This window comes from Salmo trutta, chromosome 15, assembly GCF_901001165.1.
Source record: "Salmo trutta chromosome 15, fSalTru1.1, whole genome shotgun sequence".
NCBI lineage: Eukaryota > Metazoa > Chordata > Actinopteri > Salmoniformes > Salmonidae > Salmo > Salmo trutta.
The window spans coordinates 49,971,514-49,997,826 of NC_042971.1; the positions used below are offsets into that span (position 1 = coordinate 49,971,514).

The window sequence follows — 26,313 nt, forward strand, 5'->3', positions numbered from 1 at the left end:
TTTGCTTTCGTCGTAACGCCTTTTCAAAATCTGACACCTTGGCTGGATTAACAACAAGTTAAGCTGTATTTTGATGTATTGCACTTGTGATTTCATGAAAGTTTAATATTTATAGTAATTTAATTTGAATTTTGCGCTCTGCAATTCCACCTGCAATTTCACCTGCTGTCCCAAAGAAGTTTAACTGAGAACTGCGAAAAACCTGACTTCAGTGAGTTCAAGACAACTGGGAAGACGGGAATAAATGAGCTCCGACTGGGAAAATACGTTTTGAATGGTCATCCAACTCGGAATTGTAAATCTGGCCTCTTTCTAGAGCTATGACCTGAAGATCAATGACGTCATCATGATTTTTTTTCCAAGTTCCCAGTTGTTTTGAAAGCACCATAAATCCAGAGAATGAGCCGTGCCATCTTCCTGTCCAAGTGAGCACAGCACAACAAGGTGAGTCCAAAAATGTATTGTATGCTGCTGCATAAATTATGTAATATATCAGGGAGATATATATACTGTAGCTAAGAAAGTAATACTAAGTGTATGTTGTGTAGTAAGATGTTAGTAGCCCATGTGCTTCACCCTAATAATTTGGTCTATTTACCCCTCTTAATTTCGCCTACTGTTCTGACTTGGTGGTGCACATGTAGTTTATAACCTGTTTTAGAGAAATTATATCATTGAATATTGTAAGAGCTTTCATTGTCTGCTTATATGCCCCCTTTACGTATCCTACTGACTTGGTGGACAGGGGAACACTGTAAGAACGGCCCATGTTCTGAATTCTGTCACTGTACATTTCAAAAGTGCTAAACAAATAGTTATATTGACTATGTCCGTCCTAGCTCATTTATTAATGTCTTCATCGAAATTACGGGTTGACTCTTATCCGCTTGTCATCACCTTATGTGTCAAGTATACTCCCTCTCCGGTGCTCGAGGTCGCCAGTCTGCTGATTACTACACACACCTGTCACCATCATTACGCACACCAGCGCCTCATCAGACTCACCTGGACTCCATCACCTTCCTGATTGCTTTCTCTATATCTGTCACGCCCTTAGGTTCTTTCCTCAGGTGTTATTGTTCGTGTTTCGTGTCTGTATGCTTTTTTTGTTTTGGTCTATGTTAATTTATTTATTAAATGATTCACTCCCTGTACTTGCGTCCCGGCGTACACGTTACATTATGCCATAGTTTCTACACCTCAATTGTCATTAGAAACCACATTTGTTTAAGCAAGTCAGCCGTACCAGCTATGTTTTTTATTAAAGCCAGTAAATGAGGCTGAATGAACTGTTTCGCTGCCAGACAAGGCTCCGCTGATAGCCAGGTGTAGCAGAGGTAAGGTGTTGGGACTGCTGTTGGGACAGCTTTATGTAGGCCATAACAGTTTGTGGGCATTGTTTGTCATCGTTATAGTGCAATTAATGTATTGTTTAGTATTGTGTAGTGGCTTAGTTGGCATCCATCCCTCTTTTTTTTATTTTGCCCCACCAAGATTTACATTCTAAAATCGCCACTGACGTCATATTGTATTTATGTTGCACCTTTTCGTAGGCCGATTATATGGATCAGTGTCACGTCCTGACCAGTAAAAGGGGTTATTTGTTATTGTAGTTTGGTCAGGGTGTGGCAGGGGGTGTTTTTTCTGTGTGTTTTGGGGTTTTGTGGTTATATTCTATGTCCTTTTTTCTATGTTTTGTATTTCTTTGTTTTGGCCTGGTATTGCTCTCAATCAGGGACAGCTGTAATTCGTTGTCGCTGATTGGAAACCACACTTAGGTAGCCTGTTTTCCTTTGGGATTTGTGGGTGGTTAATTTCTGTTTAGTGTTGTTACCTGACAGAACTGTTTTGGCTGTCGTTCGTTTCTTTTTTTGTTTAAAGTGTTCCATTAAAATATTATGATGAGCACTAACCACGCTGCGCCTTGGTCTACTCTATTTAACAGCCGTTACAATCAGGCAACATTGTTTTTATTGATCTGTTTGTCAGTGTCAGCAGAGTAGTCTACCCTGTCATTTTTGTAGTATAAAAAAACTATGAAATTAAATCTACTTTCACCACGGCCTCTGCGAGGCTTTAAAAGCCCTTCAGTACCACTAATAGTACCAAAATGACATCAATCATCATGTTTATTCATTGCATTTTATCAAGTTGTTTTTTTGTTTTGTTTCACCCAAAAATATTTTGCATCTTCAAAGTGGTAGGCATGTTGTGTAAATCAAATGATACAACCCCCCCAAAAAACAATTTTAATTCCAGGTTGTAAGGCAACAAAATAGGAAAAATGCCAAGGGGGGTGAATTTTTTCGCAAGCCACTGTAGGTGCCCATTGCGTGGCATTGGAAAGCCTCCCTGGTCTTTGTTTGAAATACACTGTTCGACTGAGGGACCTTACAGATAATTGTATGGGGTACAGAAATGAAGTAGGCATTCAAAAATCATGTTAAACACTATTGCACACAGAGTCCATGCAACTTATTTTGTGACTTGTTAAGCACTTTTACCACTAAATTAATTTAGGCTTGTCTTAACAAAGGGGATTAATACTGATTGCCTGAAACATTGAAGTTTTATATTAATTTGTAAAAATTCCGCTTTGATATTATGGGATATTGGGGTTAGGCCGGTAACACAAAATCTAAATGTAATCCGTTTTTGAACTCAGGTTTTAAGACGAGGGAGAGATTATGTCTACATTAAAACACAAGCTTCCTTATTGTCTGCTTAAAAACAAGATTTAAAATTGCTATATAATATGTTGTCATGACGAACCGGTTTCCTCCTTGTGACATGGGTATCAGTGACGGCTGCTGAGGGGAGAATGGCTCATAATAATGGCCGGAACGGCTCAAGTCAAATCAAATCAAAGTTTATTTGTCGCGTGCGCTGAATACAACAGGTGTAAACCTTACAGTGAAATGCTTACTTACAGGCTCTAACCAATAGTGCAAAAAAAGGTATTAGGTGAACAATAGGTAAGTAAAGAAATAAAAACAACAGTAAAAAGCCAGTGAAAAACAGCAGCAAGGCTATAAAAGTAGCGAGGCTACATACAGACACCGGTTAGTCAGGCTGATGGAGGTTGTATGTACATGTAGATGTGGTTAAAGTGACTATGCATTTATGATGAACAGAGAGTAGCAGTAGCGTAAAGAGGGGTTGGCGGGTGGTGGGTGGGACACAATGCAGATAGCCCAGTTAGCCAATGTGCGGGAGCACTAGTTGGTCGGGCCAATTGAGGCAGTATGTACATGAATGTATAGTTAAAGTCACTTTAGATGACCACTGACATGCTGGAGAAGTCTGCTCTTCATGGATGAATCCCAGTTTGAAGTGTACATGGCAGACTGTCAATGTTGTGAACAAAGTGCCCCATTCTGGTGTTCTGGTATGGGCAGGCAGAAGCTACGGACAACAAATACAATTGTGTTTTATCGATGGCGTTTTGAATGTACAGAGATACCGTCACGAGATCCTAAGGCCTGTTGTCGTGCCATTCGTCCACTGCCATCAGCTCATGTTTCAGCATGATATTGCACAGACCCATGTCGCGAGAATCTGTACACAATTCCTGGAATCTGGACATTTCCCAGTTCTTACATGGCCTGCATACTCACCAGACATGTCACCCATTGAGCCTGTTTGGGATGCTCTGGATCAACATGTACAACATGTTCCAGTTCCCGCCAATGTCCAGCAACTTCGCACAGCCATTGAAGAGTGGGACAACATGCCACAGTCAACAGCCTGATCAACTCTATGCGAAGGAGATGTGTTGTGCGGCATGAGCCAGATACTCACTGGTTTTCTAATCCCCACCCATACCTTTAAAAAAATATATATATTTTTTTATGGTATCTGTGATCAACAGATGCATATCTGTATTCAGTCATGTGAAATCCATAGATTGGGCCAAATGAATGTATTTACATTGACTGATTACCTTGTGAACTAACTCACTGAAATTGTTGAATGTCAAGTTCATATTTTTATTCAGTGTAACATTCCTAGAATGTTTGAACGTTCATGTTTTTTATGGAAAGTTTCCTTAATGTTCTGAGAACATGACTGTAAATAGAACCATGAGGAACACTGAACATTATGCTGAAATTCAGAAATTGATGCAGAACATTTTTTATTTTTGAAATGTTCTCTGAACAATTTGAGAACATGCTTTTAAAATGAACCATGAGGAAACATTATTGGAAGGTTCTATGCAAAAAAAACCATAGGACAACCATGCTCTCACCAAGCTTTAAGAAACATATGGTTCCCAGACCATTGTGTTAGCTGGGTATATTAAAATGATTGCAACAAAATTGGACTCAGGGGTATTAGGCCCTCAGGGTCAGTAATTAATAAGAAGCACAAATGAACCGACCATTTTACAAAATATAACATGGAAATAAAACACTATGTAATATTGAGTGCAACAGTCTGCAGTATAGGATCTTCCCACTGGGCACACACTGGTTGAATCAATGTTTTTTCCCCTGTCATTTCAATGAAATTGTAGAAGGAAAACACAAAGCCTGAAATATCTGATATGCTTCAAGAAAGGCATGAAAACAAACATCCAATCTGTATGGTAAGCCACCTAAATTGATTGCAAGGAGATGGTTGTCTTGATACCACACAACTATGCAGCTATGTAAACTGTGCATGCATTTGATGATTCACAAAGTGTCAGTATCCCACATGACACAAAGAAAAATCAGAGCAAGATATCAGAAAGGAACACATCTCCAATTTGATTTTGAATTTCATTGCATCAGTTGTAGATTTATGCAAAGGCAACAGCGAATTTAGAGAACGTACACTACCGTTCAAAAGTTGGGGGTCCACTTAGAAATGTCCTTGTTTTTTAAAGAAAGCCCGTTATTTCATTAAAATAACATCAAATTGATCAGAAATACAGTGTAGAAATTGTCAATGTTGTAAATGACTATTGTAGCTGGAAAACGGCTATTATTTTTATGGAATATCTACATAGGCGTACAGAGGCCCATTATCAGCAACCATCACTCCTGTGTTCCAATGGCACGTTGTGTTAGCTAATCCAAGTTTATCATTTTAAAAGGCTAATTGATCATTAGAAAACCCTTTTGCAATTACTTTAGCACAGCTGAAAACGGTTGTTCTGATTAAAGAAGCATTAATGCTGGCCTTCTTTAGACTAGTTGAGTATCTGGAGCATCAGCATTTGTGGGTTCGATTACAGGCTCAAAATGGCAAGAAACCAAGACCTTTCTTCTGAAATTGTCAGTCTATTCTTGTTCTGAGAAATAAAGGCTATTACATGCAAGAAATTGCCAAGAAACTGAAGATCTCGTACAACGCTGTGTACTACTCCCTTCACAGCTCAAACTGGCCCTAACCATAATGGAAAGAGGAGTGGGAGGCCCCGGTGCACAACTGAGCAAGAGGACAAGTACATTAGTGTCTAGTTTGAGAAACTGACATCTCCCAAGTCCTCAACTTGCAGCTTCATTAAATAGTACCCGCAAAACACCAGTCTCAACGTCAACAGTGAAGAGTCGACTCCGGGATGCTGGCCTTCTAGGCAGAGTTCCTCTGTCCAGTGTCTGTGTTCTTTTGCCCATCTTAATCTTTTCTTTTTATTGGCCAGTCTGAGATATGGCTTTCTATTTGCAACTCTGCCTAGAAGGCCAGCATCCCGGAGTCGCCTCTTCACTCTTCAAAAGCCTAAGATCACCATGTGCAATGCCAATCACGGGCTGGAGTGATATAAAGCTCACCGCCATTGGACTCTGAAGCAGTGGAAACGTATTCCCTGGAGTGATGAATCACGCTTCCCCATCTGGCAGTCCGACGGAAGAATCTGGGTTTGGCAGATGCCAGGAAAACGTTACCTGCCCAACTGCATAGTGTCAACTGTACATTTTGGTCGAGGAGGAATAATGGTCTACCCGGCACAGCCAGAAGAGGACTGGCCATAATAGGCTGTAATAGCAGCAAAGGGGGGGACCAACTCCATATTATTAATGCCCATGTTTTTGGAATTAAATATTCGAGCTGGTGTCTACATACATTTAGTCATGTAGTGTATAGCAACACATAACCCAGTGGGAATATGACATGAGAAAGACGTATTTTACTGGTTGAAATCTGGTCGGGACGTCTAACCAGATTAAGACGTCTTCGTCTTTTTTACGTCATGAAAAATGTGTTAACTGTTTTTTTTTGGTTGAAATCTGACTAAACCAGTTATTTTTACTGAACAAAAAAATAAACGCAACATGCAAAGTGTTGGTCCAATGTACTGAAACAAAAGATCCCAGAATCTTCCATATGTACAAAAAGCTTATTTCTCTCACATTTTGTGCACAAGTTTGTTTACACCCTTGTTAGTAAACATTTCTCCTTTGCCAAGATAATCCATCCACCTGACAGGTGTGGTATATCAAGAAAGTGATTAAACAGCATGATCATTACACAGGTGCACCTTGAGCTGGGAACAATAAAAGGCCACTCTAAAATTTGCAGTTCTTTTCACACAACACAATGCCACAGATGTCTCAAGTTGAGGGAGCGTGCAATTGGCATGCTGACTGCAGGAATGTCTATTAGAGATGTTTTCAGAGAATTGAATGTTAATTTCTTTACCAACATTGTTTTTAGAGAATTTGGCCGCAGACCACGTGTAACCACGCCAGCCCAGGACCTCCACATCCCCCTTCTTCACCTGTGGGATTGTTTGAGACCTGCCACCCGGACAACTGATGACACTGAGGAGTATTTCTGTCTGTAATAAAGCACTTTTGTGGGGAAAAAACGAATTCTGATTGGCTGGGGCTGGCTCCCCAGTGGGTGGGCTTGGCTCCCAAGCTTTGCGCCCCTGCTCAGTCATGTGAAATCTACAGATTAGGGCCTAATTTATTTCAATTGACTGATTTCTTTAACTGTAACTCATAAACTCAACATTTTCAATGATTTTACTATGTATGTTCAGTATAAATTCCTCTCAATTAATATAAACAATCTATATAAACATGTGCATAGTGTTTCGTAGTGTTTGTGGGCCATGAACCTATTGCATACAGTATAAGACAATTGCACAATTACAGTGATTCAAAGTGGAGTAATCCCAGTGGGCAAAACCTGGTTGAAAAGACGGCAGTAAGAAGTATTTTTATTGACGTCTTATTCTGGTACGCAAACTGGTTGAAAAATGTCTTTTTTTTTTTAAACTTCTTTTTACTGATCAGAATATAATGTCTTTTTCTGACCGCCATAAGACCAGTTGCTCATAATTGTTACCACTATATTATGTAGCCTACTGGTCATAGTTTAAGACCTCATCGTAACCTGACTACAGCTTATTACCTACTCTTCGAAAAAATGGTTCTAAAAGTGTTCTTCGGCTGTCCCATAGAAGAACCCTTTTAGGTTCCACGTAGGACCATTTTGGTTTCCATGTAGAACACTCTCTGGAAAGGGTCCTACATAGAACCCAAAAGGGTTCTACCTGGAACCAAACAGGGTTCTTCAAATGGTTTTCCTATGGGGACAGTGAATAACCCTTTTAGGTTCTAGATAGCACCTTTTTTATAAGAGTAATTTAAAAAGTATTGCAAAAGATAATGTTGGATTATGAAAACATTGTTCATTACATTTCTATTTATTTCCATTGTCAACAATTAAAGTTAATCTGCAACATATTCTTACATTTAAAATAGATCAAGCAATGGCAAAAATCTGCATACAGTGGGGGAAAAAAGTATTTGATCCCCTGCCAATTTTGCACGTTTGCCCACTGATAAAGAAAGGATCAGCCTATAATTTTAATGGTAGGTTATTTGAACAGTGAGAGACAGAATAACAACAAAAATATCCAGAAAAACACATGTCAAAAATGTTATAAATTGATTTGCATTTTAATGAGGGAAATAAGTATTTGACCCCCTCTCAATCAGAAAGATTTCTGGCTCCCAGGTGTCTTTTATACAGGTAACGAGCTGAGATTAGGAGCACACTCTTAAAGGGAGTGCTCCTCACCGCAGTTTGTTACCTGTAACACAGAAGCAATCAATCAATCAAATTCCAAACTCTCCACCATGGCCAAGACCAAAGAGCTCTCGAAGGATGTCAGGGACAAGATTGTAGACCTGCACAAGGCTAGAATGGGCTACAAGACCGTCGCCAAGCAGCTTGGTGAGAAGGTGACAACATTTGGTGCGATTATTCGCAAATGGAAGAAATACAAAAGAACTGTCAATATCCCTCGGCCTGGGGCTCCATGCAAGATCTCACCTTGTGGGGTTGCAATGATCATGAGAACGGTGAGGAATCAGCCCAGAACTACACGGGGGATCTTATCAATTATCTCAAGGCAGCTGGGACCATAGTCACCAAGAAAACAATTGGTAACACACTATGCCGTGAAGGACTGAAATCCTGCGGTGCCTGCAAGGTCCCCCTGCTCAAGAATACATATACATGCCCGTCTGAAGTTTGCCAATGAACATCTGAATGATTCAGAGGACAACTGGTGAAAGTGTTGTGGTCAGATGAGACCAAAATGGAGCTCTTTGGCATCAACTCAACTCGCCGTGTTTGGAGGAGGAGGAATGCTGCCTATGACCCCAAGAACACCATCTCCACCGTCAAATATGGAGGTCTAAACATTATGCTTTGGGGGTGTTTTTCTGCTAAGGGACAGGACAACTTCGCCGCATCAAAGGGACGATGGCCATGTACCGTCTAATCTTGGGTGTGAACATCCTTCGCTCAGCCAGGGCATTGAAAATGGGTCGTGGATGGGTATTCCAGCATGACAATGACCCAAAACACACGGCCAAGGCAACAAAGGAGTGGCTCAAGAAGAAGCACATTAAGGTCCTGGAGTGGCCTAGCCAGTCTCCAGACCTTAATCCCATAGGAAATCTGTGGAGGGAGCTGAAGGTTCGAGTTGCCAAACGTCAGCCTCGAAACTTTAATGACTTGGAGAAGATCTGCAAAGAGGAGTGGGACAAAATCCCTCCTGAGATGTGTGCAAACCTGGTGGCCAACTACAAGAAACGTCTGACCTCTGTGATTGCCAACAAGGGTTTTGCCACCAAGTACTAAGTCATGTTTTGCAGAGGGGTCAAATACTTATTTCCCCCATTAAAATGCAAATCATTTTATAACATTTTTGACATGCGTTTTTCTGGATTTTTTTGTTGTTATTCTGTCTCTCACTGTTCAAATAAACCTACCATTATGATTATAGACTGATCATTTCTTTGTCAGTGGGCAAACGTAATACAAAATCAGCAGGGGATCAAATATTTTTTTCCCCCACTGTACAGCAATTGTTTCATAATTCACCCACAGAAATTACATGCATAGAAATACTGGGAGTACATAAAGGCCCATTGATTTATTTGATTTAATAAGAGTGGTGTGAAGTGGTAGATCCTCATCAAGGACCTCTGAGCACAGAAGGCGATCTGGAGCGTAGCGGCCCTCTTGAAGAGTCATGTGATGGGTCAGATCTGGAGTGAAGCGAATCAGCGCATTACAATTTTACCAATTTGAAAAGGACATTCTTGAAGAAACTTTGGAATCAGCTGGGTAAAAGTGTTTCTATGGTACTAGTTAAAGAATTTTGTGGCAGTTACAGTGCCTTCGGAAAGTATTCAGACCCCTTGACTTTTTCCACATTTTGTTAGGTTACAGCCTTATTCTAAAATACATGACATTGTTTTTTCTTCTCATTAATTCTCATTTCTTCTCATTTCTTCTCACACAATTCCCCATAATGACGAAGCAAAAACAGGGTTTTAGAAATGTTTGCTAATTTAACAAAAGAACTGAAATCACATTTACATAAGTATTCAGACCCTTTACTCAATACTTTGTTGAAGCACCTTTGGCAGCGATTACAGCCTTGAGTCATCTTGGAATGATGCTACAAGCTTGGCAAACCTGTATTTGGGGAGTTTTTCCCATTATTCTCTGCAGATTCTCTCATGCGTTGTAAAGTTGGACGGGGAGTGTTGCTGCACAGCTCTTTTCATCTCTCCAGAGATGTTCGATTGTGTTCAAGTCTGGGCTCTGGCTGGGCCGCTCAAGGACATTCAGAGACTTGTCCTGACCCCACTCCTGTGTTGTCTTGACTGTGTGCTTAGGGTTATTGTCATGCTGGAAGGTGAACCTGAGTACTCTGGAGCAGGTTGTCATCAAGGATTTCTCTGTACTTTGCTCTGTTCATCGTTATAGCATAGAGATGTCTTCAACAAAGTGCAACTTGCTCATAATGATTTGTAAAGCAAATCAAATCCTATTTAACGTGACTTTTTTTTCCAGGTGCAAAACCCTTGTCCTGATTCAGACACCTCATTTGAGTCATGTAAAGTTTCTCCCATTTCTCTTTTGCTCATTCTCCCTGTTGTTCACTAAAACTCACACACGTGCACAGTTGCAGAGAAGAGGAAGAGATTTGCGAATTATACCCATTTCTAACACTGTTTCTGCCAGGAATGATATGACAGACAACTTTTGAACAATACAATATTTCTTTGCCTCTTTACATATACTTACATGTTTGTATATAACTTTCTTCTTTTAAGACTGCCAAGCTGTCCTCAATTGGAGAACCTCTGTCCCGGACAATGTCCTCGGGATTATGGAGCGGTGTGTTTATAAAAAGTTGTTAGAATATTACATCATGTATTATTATTAAGCAAAACTTTACCATTTAGAGAGGTGTTAAACATTTTCCTTATCCAACTGTCAAATTTTAAAATCCTCTTTCTTAATGTTTCAGATTGATTACCAATTAATGAATGTCCCACTTCAATATGAAAGGACAGAGGAGCAAACATGCCTTTGCTACCACTTTTAGTAGATTCTGACTGTTAAATATATTTTACTGCACGTTACTGTTATGTCGTATCCTGCATGCCCACATTATGCCAATTGTTAATTTAAAAGTTTTATGCTTACAGTAAGTGTCATGAAGTGTTGCGGGCCCTCTGAAAAGTCCCCAAATATGCCCCTGAGCCGTGTTGGAGAAGAATCAGGACAAGGGTTTTGCACCTGGGAAAAAATGCGAGATAGGATTGGATTTGATTTGCTATGCAATTAAATGTTATTAGAAGCGGTGCTATTTCAATTGGAACTACTTACACTACACCCTTAGAAAAAAAGGGTTCTTTGGCTGTCCCAATAGGTGAACTCTCTTGGGTTCCAGGTAGAACCCTGTGTCGAAAGGGTTCTACCTGGAAACAAAAATGGTTTTTCAAAGGGTTCTCCTATTGGGACAGCCGATGAACCCTTTCAGATTCTAGATACCACAATTTTTTTCTAAGAGTGTAAGATCAGAATCTTGAGCAGCTGAATAGCATGTCTCTTGGGCAATCCAGTCTTAGTGAGACCTGATGCAGAGAACTTTTATGATCATCAGCATAGCAAGTACAAACTTTGCTCTTACAATGCTGGTTAGTAGGAGGAAATACACATTGAAGATCAAAGTATCAAACATTTTTGCACACAACTTACTGTAAATTAGTATGGATTTAAGGAGGGGTGGTTCTGATCTCTCCTTTCCCTGGGATGTGCCAGAATAGGTCACTGGTAACTGAGTGGGTGGCCAAGCACTGCTGTAGATGCCATACATCCAGTCACTGACATGTGTTAGCAGTTGACGTTACTCTTCAATGACACAGACCCCAAAGCAAATTAGGGGGAGGAAAATAGGTTTTTTCAAATCTGTTATGCAGAGAGGTAGATGTTCATTCTCCCCTGTCTTCAGTCATTGTCGTCAGTCATTCTCTCCACAGAACAAAGGGACAGGGTGTACTTTATAACCCAGCCCTAGCCTGTGGTTGGCCAATTAGAATTCCTTGCAATAAAACTGAGCCAATGGCCAAATAACAAGTATCCTATTTCAGGGTCAATGTATAAACAATTTTGACCAAAGAGAACTTGCCATGAGTCCTGGACTGAAATTCCTCCCATGTCTCTGACGCATTGATCATTAATCCCCTATTACTGAAAAAACACTATTTCCATCTATCGTTAGTACTCCAAAAAACAGTTATCAACCAAAATAAGATGTATTTTTCATGATTCAAAAAGACATCATAAAGAAGACGTCTTAATCTGGTTATATGACGTCCCTACAAGATTTCAACCCGTAAAAGACGTTTTTATCACGTCGTATACTCACTGGGATTGATTTATGAGTGTGTGATACAAATGCTGTAGCCTGTTTTGGTGACAATTTATTGATGACAGAAAATGTTGCGTTCACAAATTATGATGGCATAATGTATACATCAATGCAATGCCAAAGAAATGTCAAACTTGAGACGTTAAATGATTTAGCATGTCATCTTTGACATCTTAAATAGGATCCAAGCCATAAGTGGTTGACTGAAACATTGTCGCTATCTACTGGTAAGCATTGTTTATGGTGACTCACTGTTTTAAAATGGATGGCAATTTGTATATGGCTAAATTCTTAAAGGCACTATGTGTAATTTCAACACCCTGACACTACCACTTTGTTTGGTAACTTGATTAATGGAGCTGGGGAAATACAGCCTAGTATGGGATAGGGTAAGGCATTTTTACTAGGCATTTATCAGATATTCTTCAAGAATGAACATGTAGCCTATAATGAGCAATTTAAATTATTATTGAACAGCAGGAAATCTTTCAGGTTGTGCCCCTGAACACAAACAGTCCCAAGGCACTGATATTCTCGGTTTCCACTAGTTACCACAGCCACAAAGTAAAAATAGTCTATAGGCCTATTGTAAAAAATCATAAATTAAGACCAAAAAGCTCATTTTTGTTTTTAGGGTTAGGCATAAAGTTAGCAGTGTGATTAAGGTTGGGGTTAAGTTTAGGGTTAGATTTAAAATCAGAATTTAACCTCTACGGGCCACGGTGGCAGTATTGAGAATTTTGAAAAAAATACGTGCCCATTTTTAACTGCCTCCTACACCAACTCAGAAGCTAGGATATGCATATTATTAACACATTCGGATTGAAAACACTCTGAATTTTCTAAAACAGTTTGAATGGTGTCTGTAAGTGTAACAAAACTCATATTGCAGGCAAAAACCTGAGAAAAATAGATTTAAAAAAATGAGAATTTTGTGGCTGTACTATTTAGTGTCATTGTTTATTAGATACCATAGTGAGAAAGGATTCAGTTCGCAACTCCTACGGATTCCACTAGATGTCAGCGATCTTTATAAAGTTGTTTGAAGCTTCCATGATTAACAGGGAGCAAATAAGAATGCATTGAAGTTGACGTCCGTGGGATGTCGTCACTTCCATTATGGCCTGCACCTGCGCAATCATGAGACACGGGACATTTTTCAAAAACGTTTTTCTAGACACAGGTGAGGTCGGGTTGAAACATTACTGATGTTTCACGTTAAAAATGGCTCTAAAGATTGATGCTAAACAACGTTTGACATGTTTGAACAAACATAAATAGATTATTTTTGTAACTTTTATAACTTTTTGCCGTGACTTCACACACCCCCCCCACGCTACTTTTTAGTAGCCACCGAAGCGCTAACAACATGGAACAACTTGGAGTTCTTTGGACATCAATTATGAACTTTGTCAAAAGAAACCACATTTGTTGTGGACCTGGAATTCCTGGAACTGCCAATGGATGAAGATAATCAAAGGTAATGGATTATTGACAATAGTATTATTGATATTACATGGTTACAAGATGATGCTAAGCTAATTAGGCTAGCTTATTGTTCTTAGCACAGCACCTGGTTTATTGCAACTTGTGATTTCCCAGTAAAGTTATTTTGAAATCTGGCAAGACAGTATCATTTACGAAATGTTAAACTATAATTATTTGAATGACAATATTATAATTTACCAATGTTTTCGAATAGTAATTTTGAAAATTGTAACGTTGTTCACCGGTAGCATTTCAGAGAAGAAAAAAATCAGAATTTCACAGCTACTGTAAAATGCGGTTTTTGGATATAAATATGAACTTGATGGAACAAAAAATGCATGTATTGTATAACATAATGTCCTAGGAGTGTCATCTGATGGAGATTGTCAAAGGTTGGTGCATAATTTTAGCTGGTTTCTGCTTTTGGTGACGCCTGACCTTGAATTGAAAATGGATGTTTGTACTTTTGTGGCTATGTACTGTCCTAACATAATCTAACTTTATGCTTTTGCCGTAAAGCCTCTTTGAAAATCGGACAATGTGGTTAGATTAAGGAGATGTTTATCTTTTAAATGGTGTAAAATAGTTGATTGTTTGAGAAATTGAAATTATTAGATTTTTGATGTTTTGAATTTCCAGCCTTGCTAGCAATCCCGTCTCAGGGTTCATTGCTAACCCGTGGCCTCAACAGGTTTTTGAAGAAGATAAATTGTAGAAATGGGCGGGGTTTGACGTTAATTCCAAAGCACCACCATCAGGAGTTGGATGTCATCAGGAAGTAACATTGTCAGAAATATTTTGTTCATGGTTTGTTGTTGTTTAGCAAAGGTAGGTGTTTCTATGAAATAGAGTTAAGAGAACATAATTTAATACTTTAGACATTGGCACATCGCTATTTCTCTACATAGAATGCCAAAAGATCATTTAGACTACGAAGCAGCAGTCATTGATTATGTTTAGATTTTAGAAAACCTTGTATCAACTTCAGTGTTTCTCCTATGCTACCCGCCCGACTGCATAGTGCACACTGTAAAGTTTGGTGGAGGAGGAATAAAGGTCTGGGGCTGTTTTTCATGGTTTGGGCTAGACCTCTTAGTTCCAGTGAAGGGAAATGTTAATGCTACAGCATACAATGACATTCTAGACAATTCTGTGCTTCCCACTTTGTGGCAACAGTTTGGGGAAGGCCCTTTCCTGTTTTGGCATGACAATGCCCCCATGCACAAAGCGAGGTCCATACAGATTTTTTTTTTGAGATTGGTGTGAAAGAACTTGACTGGCCTGCACAGAGCCCTGACCTCAACCCCATCGAACACCTTTGGGATGAATTGGAATGCCGACTGTGAACCAGGCCTAATCGACCAACATCAGTGCCCTATATTTGTGCACGTGCTGCCCAAACTGCGGCCTTCCCGACTGTAGGCATACCAATAACTGACAAAATAAAGGAAAGACTTGAGTAAATGAGGGATACAAATGATGTTTAGGGGTGTATTTTCCTGGCATTGTTTAGGTCCACGTGTAGAATCTATGTCGAGGAGCATTGAAGCTGTTCTGGCAGCTTGTGGTGGCGAAACACCCTTATAAGTCACTATGTTGGTGTTTCATTTAAATCACACAAAAATAATCAATGGAAATCCAATTTATCAATCCATGGAGGTCTGGATTTGGAGTCACACTCAAAATTAAAGTGGAAAACCACACTACAGGTTGATCCATCTTTGATGTAATGTCCTTAAAACAAGTCAAAATGAGGTCAGAGGTGTGTGTGGCCTCCACGTGCCTGTATGCCCTCCCTACAACGCCTGGGCATGCTCCTGATGAGGTGGTGGATGGTCTCCTGAGGGATCTCAATTGCAGGAAATTTGCTTTAAAGCGGCAATCAGCAGTAAGTGTCCCCCTCCTTGTTTCAGTAAAAAGCTAAGGGATAGGGCTGGAGAAATATAACCTGTCACAAATTCATAGACAGAGCCAACGGATGGAAAGACTGACCATCCATGATATCAAAATTATAGTTTTAACCATGTTTACATTTACTTTGTTTACAAACATTGGAGTACAACAAGCTTATCTTTTGGGTTCTGATGGGTATGACATTTGAACTAAGCTCATGAGGCATTTATACATTGAACAAAAATATAAATGCAACATGGTAAGTGTTGATCCCATGTTTCATGAGCTAAAATAAAATATCTGAGATATTTTCCATGCGCACTAAAAGCTTATTTCTCTCATTTTGTGCAAATATTTTTTACATCCCTGTTAGTGAGCATTTCTCTTCACCAAGTTAATCCATCCACCTGACAGGTGTGGCATATCAATACGCTGATTAAACAGCATGATCATTACACAGGTACTTGGGACAATAACTGCACAATTTAGAGTTGCCTTTTTTGTCACACAGCACAATGCCACAGATGTCTCAAGTTTTGAGGGAGCGTGCAATTGGCATGCTGACTGCAGGAATGTCCACCAGAGCTGTTGCCAGAAAATGTTATGTTCATTTCTCTGCCATAAGCCGCCTCCTACGTCGTTTTAGAGAATTTGGCAGTATGTCCAACTGGCCTCACAATCACAACCTATTCCCCCCAGGAGACTGAAAAGATTTGGTCCTCAGATCCTCAAAAAGTTCTACAGCTGCACCATCGAGAGCATCCTGGCTGATTGCATCACCGCCTGGTATGACAACTGCTTGGCATCTGACTGCACAGCGCTACAGAGGGTAGCGGGTACGGCCCAGTACATCACTGGAGCCAAGCTTCCTGCCATCCAGGACCTATATACCAGGCGGTGTCAGAGGAAGGCCCTGAAAATTGACAAAGACTCCAGCCACCCTAGTCATAGACTGTTCTCTCTGCTACCACACAGCAAGCGGTACTGGAGCGCCAAGTCTAGGTCCAAAGGCTCCTTAACAGCTTCTACCCCCCAAGCCATAAAGTAAGAATGCTGAACAACTAATCAAATGCTACCCCCCCCCCCCGCCCCCACTGTGCTGTTTATTGGTTTATTGTAATGATGGGGCAGTGAGTCGGAAGCAGGTGAAACGTTTTAATAAAACAACAAAACCAGGAAATCGACACTAACCTAAGGCAGAACACCGATACACAAGATAAATACCAGTTGGTGAGTGAACCTGGGAGAGTGACATACAAAGGGGAGGAAATTATGAAGGTAATAGAGTCCAGGTGATGTGCCTAATGATGAGTGCCAGTGTGCGTAATGATGAATCCCAGGACCGGTGGTTAGTACTCTGGTGACGCCGTACTCCAGAGGGGAGAAGCAGGAGCAGATGTGACAGTACCTCCCTTCTGACGTGCGGCTCCAGCCGCAGGACGACGCCAACCAGGGGGACGACCCTGAGGACGAGGAGCGGGCCGGTCCGGGCGGCGAAGGTGGAAATCACGAATGATGTTGGGATCGAGAATGTCCTCCACCGGATCCCAGCACCACTGTTCTGGGCCATACCTCTCCCAGTCCACCAGATACTGGGATCCAGGGATCTGACAGTGTACACTGGGCTCCCCTCGATATCCAGGGGGGGTAGAGGTGTGTCGTGAGTGACAGCATCAGCTAGGGGATAGGGAGATATGAAAAGAGGGTGAGATATGGTAGTGACTGGGTAATTGTCACCTGTATGTCACCTCATTGACCTCCGGAGAACCTTGAACGGCCCCACAAACCGGGGGCTCAGTTTCTTGCAGGGCAGGTGGAGTGGGAGGTTCCTGGTTGAGAGCCAGATGCGATCCCCAGGATGGAACCCAGGGGTCTCACTGCGGTGACGGTCTGCCTGCTCCTTCTGATGATGGACGGCGCGCTGGAGTCTCACGTGCACATTGTTCCACACCTCCTCCGCAAGCCGGAACTACTCATCTACCACAGGAGCCGTGGTCTGGCCCAGGGTCCACGGGGCCAGGGCCAGCTAGAAACCCAACACACACTGGAAGGGGGTCAACCCAGTGGAGGAGTGATGTAGAGAGTTCTTGGCGTACTCTGCCCAAGGAAGGAAACGTGCCCACTCACCCTGCCGGTCCTGACAGTGATGCCTCAGGAACCTCCCCAGCTCCTGATTTATCCTCTCCACCTGCTTGTTAGACTGAGGCCGATACCCGGATGTGAGGCTAACCGTGACCCCGAGCTTCTCCAATGCCCTCCATACTCGGAATGTGAATTGTGGGCCATGGTCTGAGACGATGTCCTTCAGAAGCCCATAACGCAGGAAGACCTGCTGGAAGAGTGCCTCAGTGACCTGGAGAGGAGTGGGAAGACCAGAAAGAGGGATTAAATGACATGACTTGGAGAATCTATCCACCACCACCAGAATGGTGGTGAAACCATCAGAAGGGGGAAGATCAGTAACAGTCAATGGATAGATGGGACCAAGGTCGCTGAGGCACGTGAAGCGGCAGGAGCTTCCCTGCTGGATCATTCCGGGGGAACTTGGTTTGAGCACACACGGAACAGGAGATGACATATTGCGTAACATCCTGCACCAAGGTGGGCCACCAGTACTTCTCAGTGATGGAATGGATGGTGCGAGAAATACCTGGATGTACAGCGATGACAGCTGTGTGCCCAAGTCAGCAGCCGATCCCATATCCCTGTGAGAACGTAGATGCGCACGGGAGGACAATTCTGGGGTGTGGGCTCCCTCTCTAGAGCCTGGCAGATGTCCACATCTACGTCCCAAACCACTGGACCCACGACTCGCGAGGATGGGACTATTGGTGCCTTCTGGACAGGAGCCTCTCCCGAATCGTAGATGCGAGACAGGGCATCGGCCTTGATGTTCTTAGAACCTGGGCAATAGGTCAGCGTGAAGTCGAACCTGGTGATGAAGAGGGCCCACCTGGCTTGGCACGGATTCAGTCTCCTTGCCGTCCATATGTACTCAAGGTTCCGATGGTCAGTAAGGATGACGAATGGTTCCTTGGCACCCTCAAGCCAGTGTCTCCACTCCTCTAATGCCAACTTCACCACAAAGAGCTCCAGATGTCATAATTCCTCTCTGCAGGGGAGAGTTTCTTGGAGAAGAAAGCACAATGATACAATTTTAGTGGGTCCCCCTGTCTTTGTGAAAAAACTGTCCCCACACCCACCTCCGATGCATCTGCGTCAACCACAAAAGGTAGCATGGGATCTGGGTAGGTGAAAGGCCTCGCCGGCTGCTGAGACCAAACCGACCTACGAGGTCCACCCTTGAGGAGGGAGGTGAGAGGGGCAGCGACGGCACTGAAGTTCCTGATGAAGCGGCGGTAAAAGTTGGCAAATCCCAAAAACCGTTATAACCCCTTGATGGTGGTTGGGACTGGCCATGACTTTACCGCATCTACCTTATTGTCCTCCATCCTCACTCCCTGCGGGCTGATTTGATAGCCCAAGAAGGAGACAGCCCTCTGGAATTGGCACTTCTCAGCCTTGACGAACAGGTGGTTAGCCAAGAGGCGTTCCAGGACTGCTCGAACGGAAGTGATGTGATCCTCCAGGTTGGTCGAGAAGATCAGGATGTCATCGATGTACACAATCACTTGATGTCCGAGCATGTCCCTGAACACCTCGTTGCCGAATGCCTGGACCACTGATGGAGCATTGGCTAAGCCAAATGGCATAACCAAGTACTTGTAGTGACCAGACATCGTGCTGAACGCCGTCTTCCACTCATCCCCCTCCCGGATGCGAATGAGATTGGACCTGCGGAGTGCCTACAGTTTGGTGAAGAACCAGGCCCCGTGGACCTGCTCGATGGCTGACGGCACCAGCGGGAGAGGGTACCGATACTTCGTGGTGATGTCATTGAGACCACGGTAATCAATACAAGGGTGTAATCCTTCCTCCCTCTTGGCCACGAAGAAGAAACCAGCCGAAGCAGGGGACGTGGACCTGCGGATGAAACCCTGTTGGAGCGCCTGTTGAATGTAGTCCTCCATGGCCTGGGTCTCAGCCACTGACAGAGGGTAGATGCGTCTGCGCAGAGGTGTAGCACCGGAAAACAGGTCAATGGCACAGTTCCAGGGGTGATGAGGAGGGAAACTGGTAGAGCGAGTCTTGGAGAATACCTCCCTTAGATCCTGATATTCCTCCGTGATGTTGGGCTGGAGGGCAACCACAGGACTCTCAACCGTCGTGGAACCACAGGGGACAGGAAAGCAGGTCTTCCGGGCATTCAGGTGACCAGTCGGTGATTCTCATCCTCGACCATGAGATGGTAGGATTATGGCGCTGAAGCCAAGGTAGGCTGAGGATGATCTTGTGAACTGGTGTACTGGTGATGAAGGGAATGTTGTCCTGGTGATTGGGCTCTACGGTGAGGGTGAGTGGTTGGGTGATGTGTGTGATGGTTCCGGATCCTAGAGGCCGACAGTCGAGACCTTGAACCGGAAAAGGAGAGAAGAGCGTGCAGGTAGTAATATTGAGAGCAGAGACAAGGGTCTGACCCATAAAGTTACCCGCGGCGCCGGAATCCACTAACGCTGTAGACACAGGGCATGAGGGACAGTCAGCCAGAGTGATGGGTACTAAAGAGTCTAACAGGAAGAGAAATAGATTGAATACTCACTCCTGGTTCAGGGGATGTAACATCACGTGATCGTCCATCTACTTTTTTGACCTTGGAATCAGAGTCCTCCCTGCTAATCAAGGGAGCAAACGTAGCTCTTTATTTTTTTCATCGTTGTCCAATAACGAATGTAGTCCACTGATTTCCCTATCATTTGTGTCAAAGCGGCCATTACCAAACCCTGCAATTAAACCCAGAGTGAAATCAATTGCACTCTTCTGGTCTACTATTGTGCCGGGTTCCAATTAATTAAGTTTCTCTCCTCCTTTGGCCTAAAAAAGGCTAAGCTTTCTGCATCTTGGTTGTTTTGAGTCTAACAAAGCATTTATATGGCGACTGCTTGGTTAGCTGTAGTTACTTTCCCAATTAGCTGGTGGCTGTACTGAAAGGGCATTTTTCCCAGGGTTTGCAGTGGTCTGTCTATTTGATGGTTATGAGTGCAGGGTCTATAGAAATAGACAGTGTCCCTGGCCCAACCTCAACTACGTGACTCCAAGAGGCTTTAGTTGCTTAGTGATGCATTGTCTTCTGTTTCTGGGCATGTGGTGTGGGTGTTTGGTTTGGTTTGAATAGGTCGCACCTGACTAATGGTACATTTTCATGTTGCTTCTCAGAACTTGTATTCCTTTTTTGAATGTATCTAAAGTCTGTTCCTCTCCATTAACTGTGTTTCTGTGTAGGAGTTATGGAGAAGCTGGGCATGGGTCCAGAGGAGCTACTGAAGGAGAACCCTCGTCTGATCTACTCATGCCTCACTGGCTACGGCTTAAGTGGGGCCAAGGCTGCTGGCCATGACATCAACTACCTCGTCATGTCAGGTAGAAACAACTTCACTGGAATAAAACTCATATTATTTCTCTGACTTTCCATCAGTGACATAAGATGTGGAACGGCTTCAGTTGAAAATCAAATATGGGAAAACGTGTGTACCAATATTGAATTTTAAAGCATGTTACAGTGCCTTCAGAAAGTATTCACACCCCAATACTTTTTCCACATTTTGTTGTTACAGCCTGAATTTAAAATGGATTAAATTGCTTTAAAAAATATATATATTTACAAATTAATTAAAAATGAAAAGTTAATGTCTTGAGTCAATAACTATTCAACCCTTTCTTCCCTGATTGCTCAGCTCTAGGAAGAGTCTTGGTGGTTCAAAACATTTTCCATATAAGAATGATGGAGGCCACTGTGTTATTGGGCACCTGCAGAAATGTTTTGGTACCCTTCCCCAGATCCGTGCCTCGACACAATCCTGTCTCGGCGCTCTACGGATAATTCCTTTGACCTCATTGCTTGTTTTTTGCTCTGATATACACTGATCTGTGGGACCTTTTATATAGACAGGTGTGTGCATTTCCAAATCATGTCCAATCAATTGGATTTACCACAGGTGGACTCCAATCAAGTTGTAGAAACATCTCAAGGGTGATCAACGGAAACTGGATGCGCCTGTGCTCTATTTTGAGGCTCATAGCAAAGGGCTGAATACTTTATGCAAACATTTCTAAAAACCTGTTTTCACTTCGTCATTCTGGGGCGTTGTATGTAGATTAATGAGGAAAATGTGTTTATTTACTCAATTTTAGAATAAGCCTGTAATGTAACAAAATGTGGAAAATGTGATGGGGTAGGAATACTTTCTGAATACACTAAGTTCAGGAGTAAAAATGTGTCACACAGTAGGTTGCATGGACTCACTCTGTGTGCAATAATAGTGTTTAACATGATTTTTGAATGACTACCTCATCGCTGTACCCCACACGTACAATTATCTGTAAGGTACCTCAGTCGAGCAGCGAGTTTCAAACACAGATTCAACCACAAAGACCAGGGAAGTTTCCCAATGCCTCGCAAAGAAGGGCACCTATTGGTAGATGGGTAAAAATAAAGCAGGCATTGAATATTCATTTGAGAATGGTGAAGTTCTTAATTACACTGTGGATGGTGTATCAATACACACTCACGACAAAGACACAGGCACCATGAGGCCAATGGTGACTTTAAAACAGTTACAGAGTTTAATGGCTGTGATGGGAGAAAACTGAGGATGGATCAACAACTGCATAGTTACTCCACAATACTAACCTAAATGACGGAGGGAAAAGAAGAAAGCCTGTACAGAATAAAAATATTCCAAAACATTCATCCTGCACTAAAGCCACTAAAGTAATACTGCAAAAAGTGTGGCAAAGCAATTCACTTTTGGTCCTAAATACAAAGTGTTATGTTTGGGACAAATCTAATGCAACACATTACTGAATAATAATACATGGGACTTATATAGCGCTTTTCATGGACCCATTGTGTCTTTACAACTGAGTACCACTACATATTTTCAAGCATAGTGGTGGCTGCATCATGTTATGGGTATGCTTGTAATTGTTAAGGACTGGGGAGTGTTTCAGGATAAAAAAAATTAACTGAATGGAGATAAACACTGGCAAAATCCTAGAGGAAAACCTGTTTGTCTGCTTTCCACCAGACACTGGGAGAGGAATTCACCTTTCAGCAGGACACTAACCTAAAACATGAGACCAAATCTACACTAGAGTTGCTTACCAAGAAGACACTGAATGTTCCTGAGTGGCCTAGTTAGAGTTTTGTCTTAAATCTACTTGAAAATCTATGGCAAGACCTGAAAATGGTTGTCTATCAATGATCAACAACCAATTTGACATAGCTTGAAGAAAAAATTATAATGGACAAATGTTTCACAATCTAGGTGTGGAAACTATTAGACTTACCCAGAAAAACTCACAGCTGTCATTTCTGCCAAATGTGCTTCTACAAAGTATTAACTCAAGATGGTGAATAGATATTTCTGTATATCAAACATTTGTAAAAACATGTTTTCACTTTGTCAGTTTTGGGTATTGTGAAAAGATGGGTGAGAGGATTTTAGAGAATTCAAGCTGTAACACAATAAAATTTGGAATAAGTCAAGGGGTAATGATGTGCCCTTTAATATGGAACACAGGGAAGATTCAATTAATCAGATTTTTAGCCCACTTAACCCAAAAATGTAATGTCACCATCGTTGTAAAGCCCTAGTTACTTTGTTGCTTTGACAAAGTCGTTTCTGAAGACTATAATTTATTTTGCGTGATTAGTGATTCATTTACATTTCCCCTTATTTTAAGGTCTAACCTGTTAAGTGAACTGAACTCTGGTTTTAAAATTGTGAAATTATATGTGCAAAAGAAACAATGAAATGTTTTTGTTTTGGGGTGGAAGACTGAGCAGGTTGAGCATAACACATCAACCCTGTTAACTATAGATAGATAGGCTAGAAATGTTTTAAGAATACATTTTTTGGGGAAGCTTGCATTCAGCTTGCCCCTCCATTCCCCCTGTCACAATGGGAGTTATGGTGGATTTAAGAGGAAAACTTCAACCCTGTTCATTTAATTGCCACTTACTATAGCCATGTTTCTATGCGTTTTAACGTGCTCTTTATGACAGAATGTAAACATTTGGTGAAATAACGGGGTTTTTTTTGGGGGGGGGGGGTTTACATTGCCCAAAATGCACTTTATTGGTGGAATGACCCATCTTTTAAACTCCAGCTAATTCAAACCTATTGTTATTAATAATGTATCATATTTCAATTATCATCTGGTATATAATTGAAGGCTATAAATTCAATGACTATGGTTTATTATGTAGCTAATGACTTTCCATTAGACTAGATGTTTATTTTAGATAATTTACAGCCTCCTTTCTATGTACTGTACCATTGTCCATACAGACATAAAGGTATCTCCCTCCAATTCTGCCTCGCTTACTCCATGTATTCCCCTCCTCCTGTGTCAGGCTTGTTGTCCATGCTGGGTCGGAGCCATGAGAAGCCCTACGCTCCTCTGAACCTGGTGGCAGACTTTGCGGGCGGGGGTCTGACGTGTGCCTTCAGGGTGGTCCTGGCCCTGCTGGAGAGGACCAAGTTGTGCAGAGGGCAGGTCATTGATGCCAGCATGGTGAGAACGAGATCAGCCTAGTTGAGGTCTAAGCAGATAACGACCCTCAGTCCACTTCTACACCCACAGTGCTGTTCTCAGTACACCTACAGTAAATGCTTTCTAAATACCAATAGTGAAATAATGTTCTGTAGCTCCAGGTACATCTGTATAATGCATATCATAAGACAATAGACATACTGGTTTGTACGTTGCAGCATGTTGTTTTTTGCCTAAAGAATGTCGTAGGATATAATGTTTATTTAATAGAAGAAAACTCTGAACCAGGGCCCTCAACAACAACAGAAACTTCCAAACATTTTTCTCTGCTCCTGAAACCTGAACACTGCTCAGACATGGAAATCACAATCACAACACAATCAGCATGTCTTGTGGTGAGCTAAGTACAATCCCCCTCCACACTGCAAAATCACAGATCAATTTCATCTTTTAAAAAACAGCACCACAAGTAAAAAATACTGTGATATTTTTATGCACTCATATGTACAGTAGCATGTGCATTTTAGAGAGATTCTCCGGTACTTTTTTATACTTTTTAGCCAGCAGTTCTGAAAGTAGTGCCCACGAGCCAAAAGTGGTCCCCAAAATTATTTTACTAGGTCACATATGTGCAACACGTTTTCTCTCTCTCTGCAACCACTGAGCCGTTGGGTCCGCCCTGCAACCAACCTCATTGGGTAACGCTGGGCAGGCCTCTTGCTACATGTCACTCAAATGCGATTGGCTAGAACTTCAATTGCTAGGGTGCTGGCCCACGTGGGGAGAAATATAGGAAAAATTGTGAGGCACAGCTTCAAGAAAACGGTCGCTTTTAAACTAGGGATTTCATGGCTAATTGAGGTATGTCATTCATTCTGCTCATAGATTATGCATGTATGAACTACACATTGGCTACAAATCCAGCCCAAAGCGGTAGGTTTAAAAAGATTAGGTGGGATGTAGGATGTGCTCAAGGTTTGGTTTTATTGACTTTTGCCGCAGCTCACTGTCATATTTTATGTGTTGTTAGAGCCCTAGACGTTATGCCGCCTGAAGCCCCATTTCTATTTTTCAATGAATATATTAACCTCCCCTCCATGATCGCTGTAAACAACATTACGTTTTGCTTGTACTTTCTTTTTCCTCCAGGGTTTGTGGGCACTTTTCCAAAGATAGAGGGGCTGATGCGGTTTCTTCTCTCTTCTAATTATTTGTCCCGTTTTCGAGAAGACCCTCTCAGAGGTAACGGATGTGGCCACTATGCAGAGTCTCCCTGTCATGACTTTAGTAAGCCGTGGGTAGACAGAGGCCTTGTTCTTCCACCAGCTCAGAGGATCTGCAGATCTTTGGAGGAGGGGCTCCTCCAAATAGGATCGGACCTCCATTATGGCATCTGCTGAGGGATTCCTTCGTGCTGCATCCCCAGTTGCTCTCTCGTCAAACAGCAGACGTTTGTGGCACTACTGCTGGTGCTTCTGCTCCATCTGATCCCTCTTCTTCCTGTTGCCCTGGTGCCTGAGCCAGCTGACTGATGGGACTGTCCCTTCCTGCTGCTGAGGTTATTCTTTGAAGAGCCTCATCAATCGCTCTGGCGTCACTGAAGGCTAACATCTTAAATCTGGGGTCAAGTGCAGCGGTTTCTGATAGCACGTGATTATATTCCATTCTGTGGAACTTTCTGTCCATTGATGAACATAGGGTGTCCAACTATGTCACATGTCCTGTGGTTACATTTGCTTCTCTCTGGCGGCTGGCTGTGATTCGCTGCAGACCCTTACACAGGAGTATAATTTTTGAGACTGTCACATAGCTGAAAAGAGAGAACAGTAACTTATTAGTTCAGGTTCATGTTTTGTCTACTGATACTACATTCTTATCTACTGCTCATATACATATATAATACTGGAGGAAATAATGATGTAGTAATAACTGCTTACTGTACCTCTCTCCACTGATCTCCACAGTGACCTGCTCAAAGGGTTCCAGGACTCTGCACACCTCCTCCACCTCCCATTCCTCTTGGGTCAGAGCATCAACAGGTGCATTGACAATGGCCAGGGTAGAGATGATGGCATCCTTTGACTCAAGAAATCGCTTCAACATATACAATTTTGAATTCCACCATGTAGTGCAGT

The 26,313-nt window shown here is 42.2% G+C and overlaps 1 protein-coding gene across 1 annotated transcript; it reads left to right on the forward strand.

The window, feature by feature from the left end:
* Positions 1-20,151: 20,151 nt before the first annotated feature.
* On the forward strand, positions 20,152-24,633 carry LOC115148327 (alpha-methylacyl-CoA racemase-like). The gene is made up of 3 exons (XM_029690252.1): positions 20,152-20,161; positions 20,903-21,040; positions 24,039-24,633. Exons 1-3 carry the CDS (start codon positions 20,152-20,154, stop codon positions 24,218-24,220), a joined length of 330 nt encoding a protein of 109 aa, XP_029546112.1. The 3' UTR covers positions 24,221-24,633.
* Positions 24,634-26,313: the final 1,680 nt, after the last annotated feature.

What these genes read in the sequence shown, in the direction of transcription:
- LOC115148327 (XM_029690252.1), top strand. An exon ending in CAACTACCTCGTCATGTCAG is followed by an intron (nt 21,041 to 24,038) that starts GTAGAAACAACT and finishes CTCCTGTGTCAG; the next exon opens with GCTTGTTGTCCATGCTGGGT.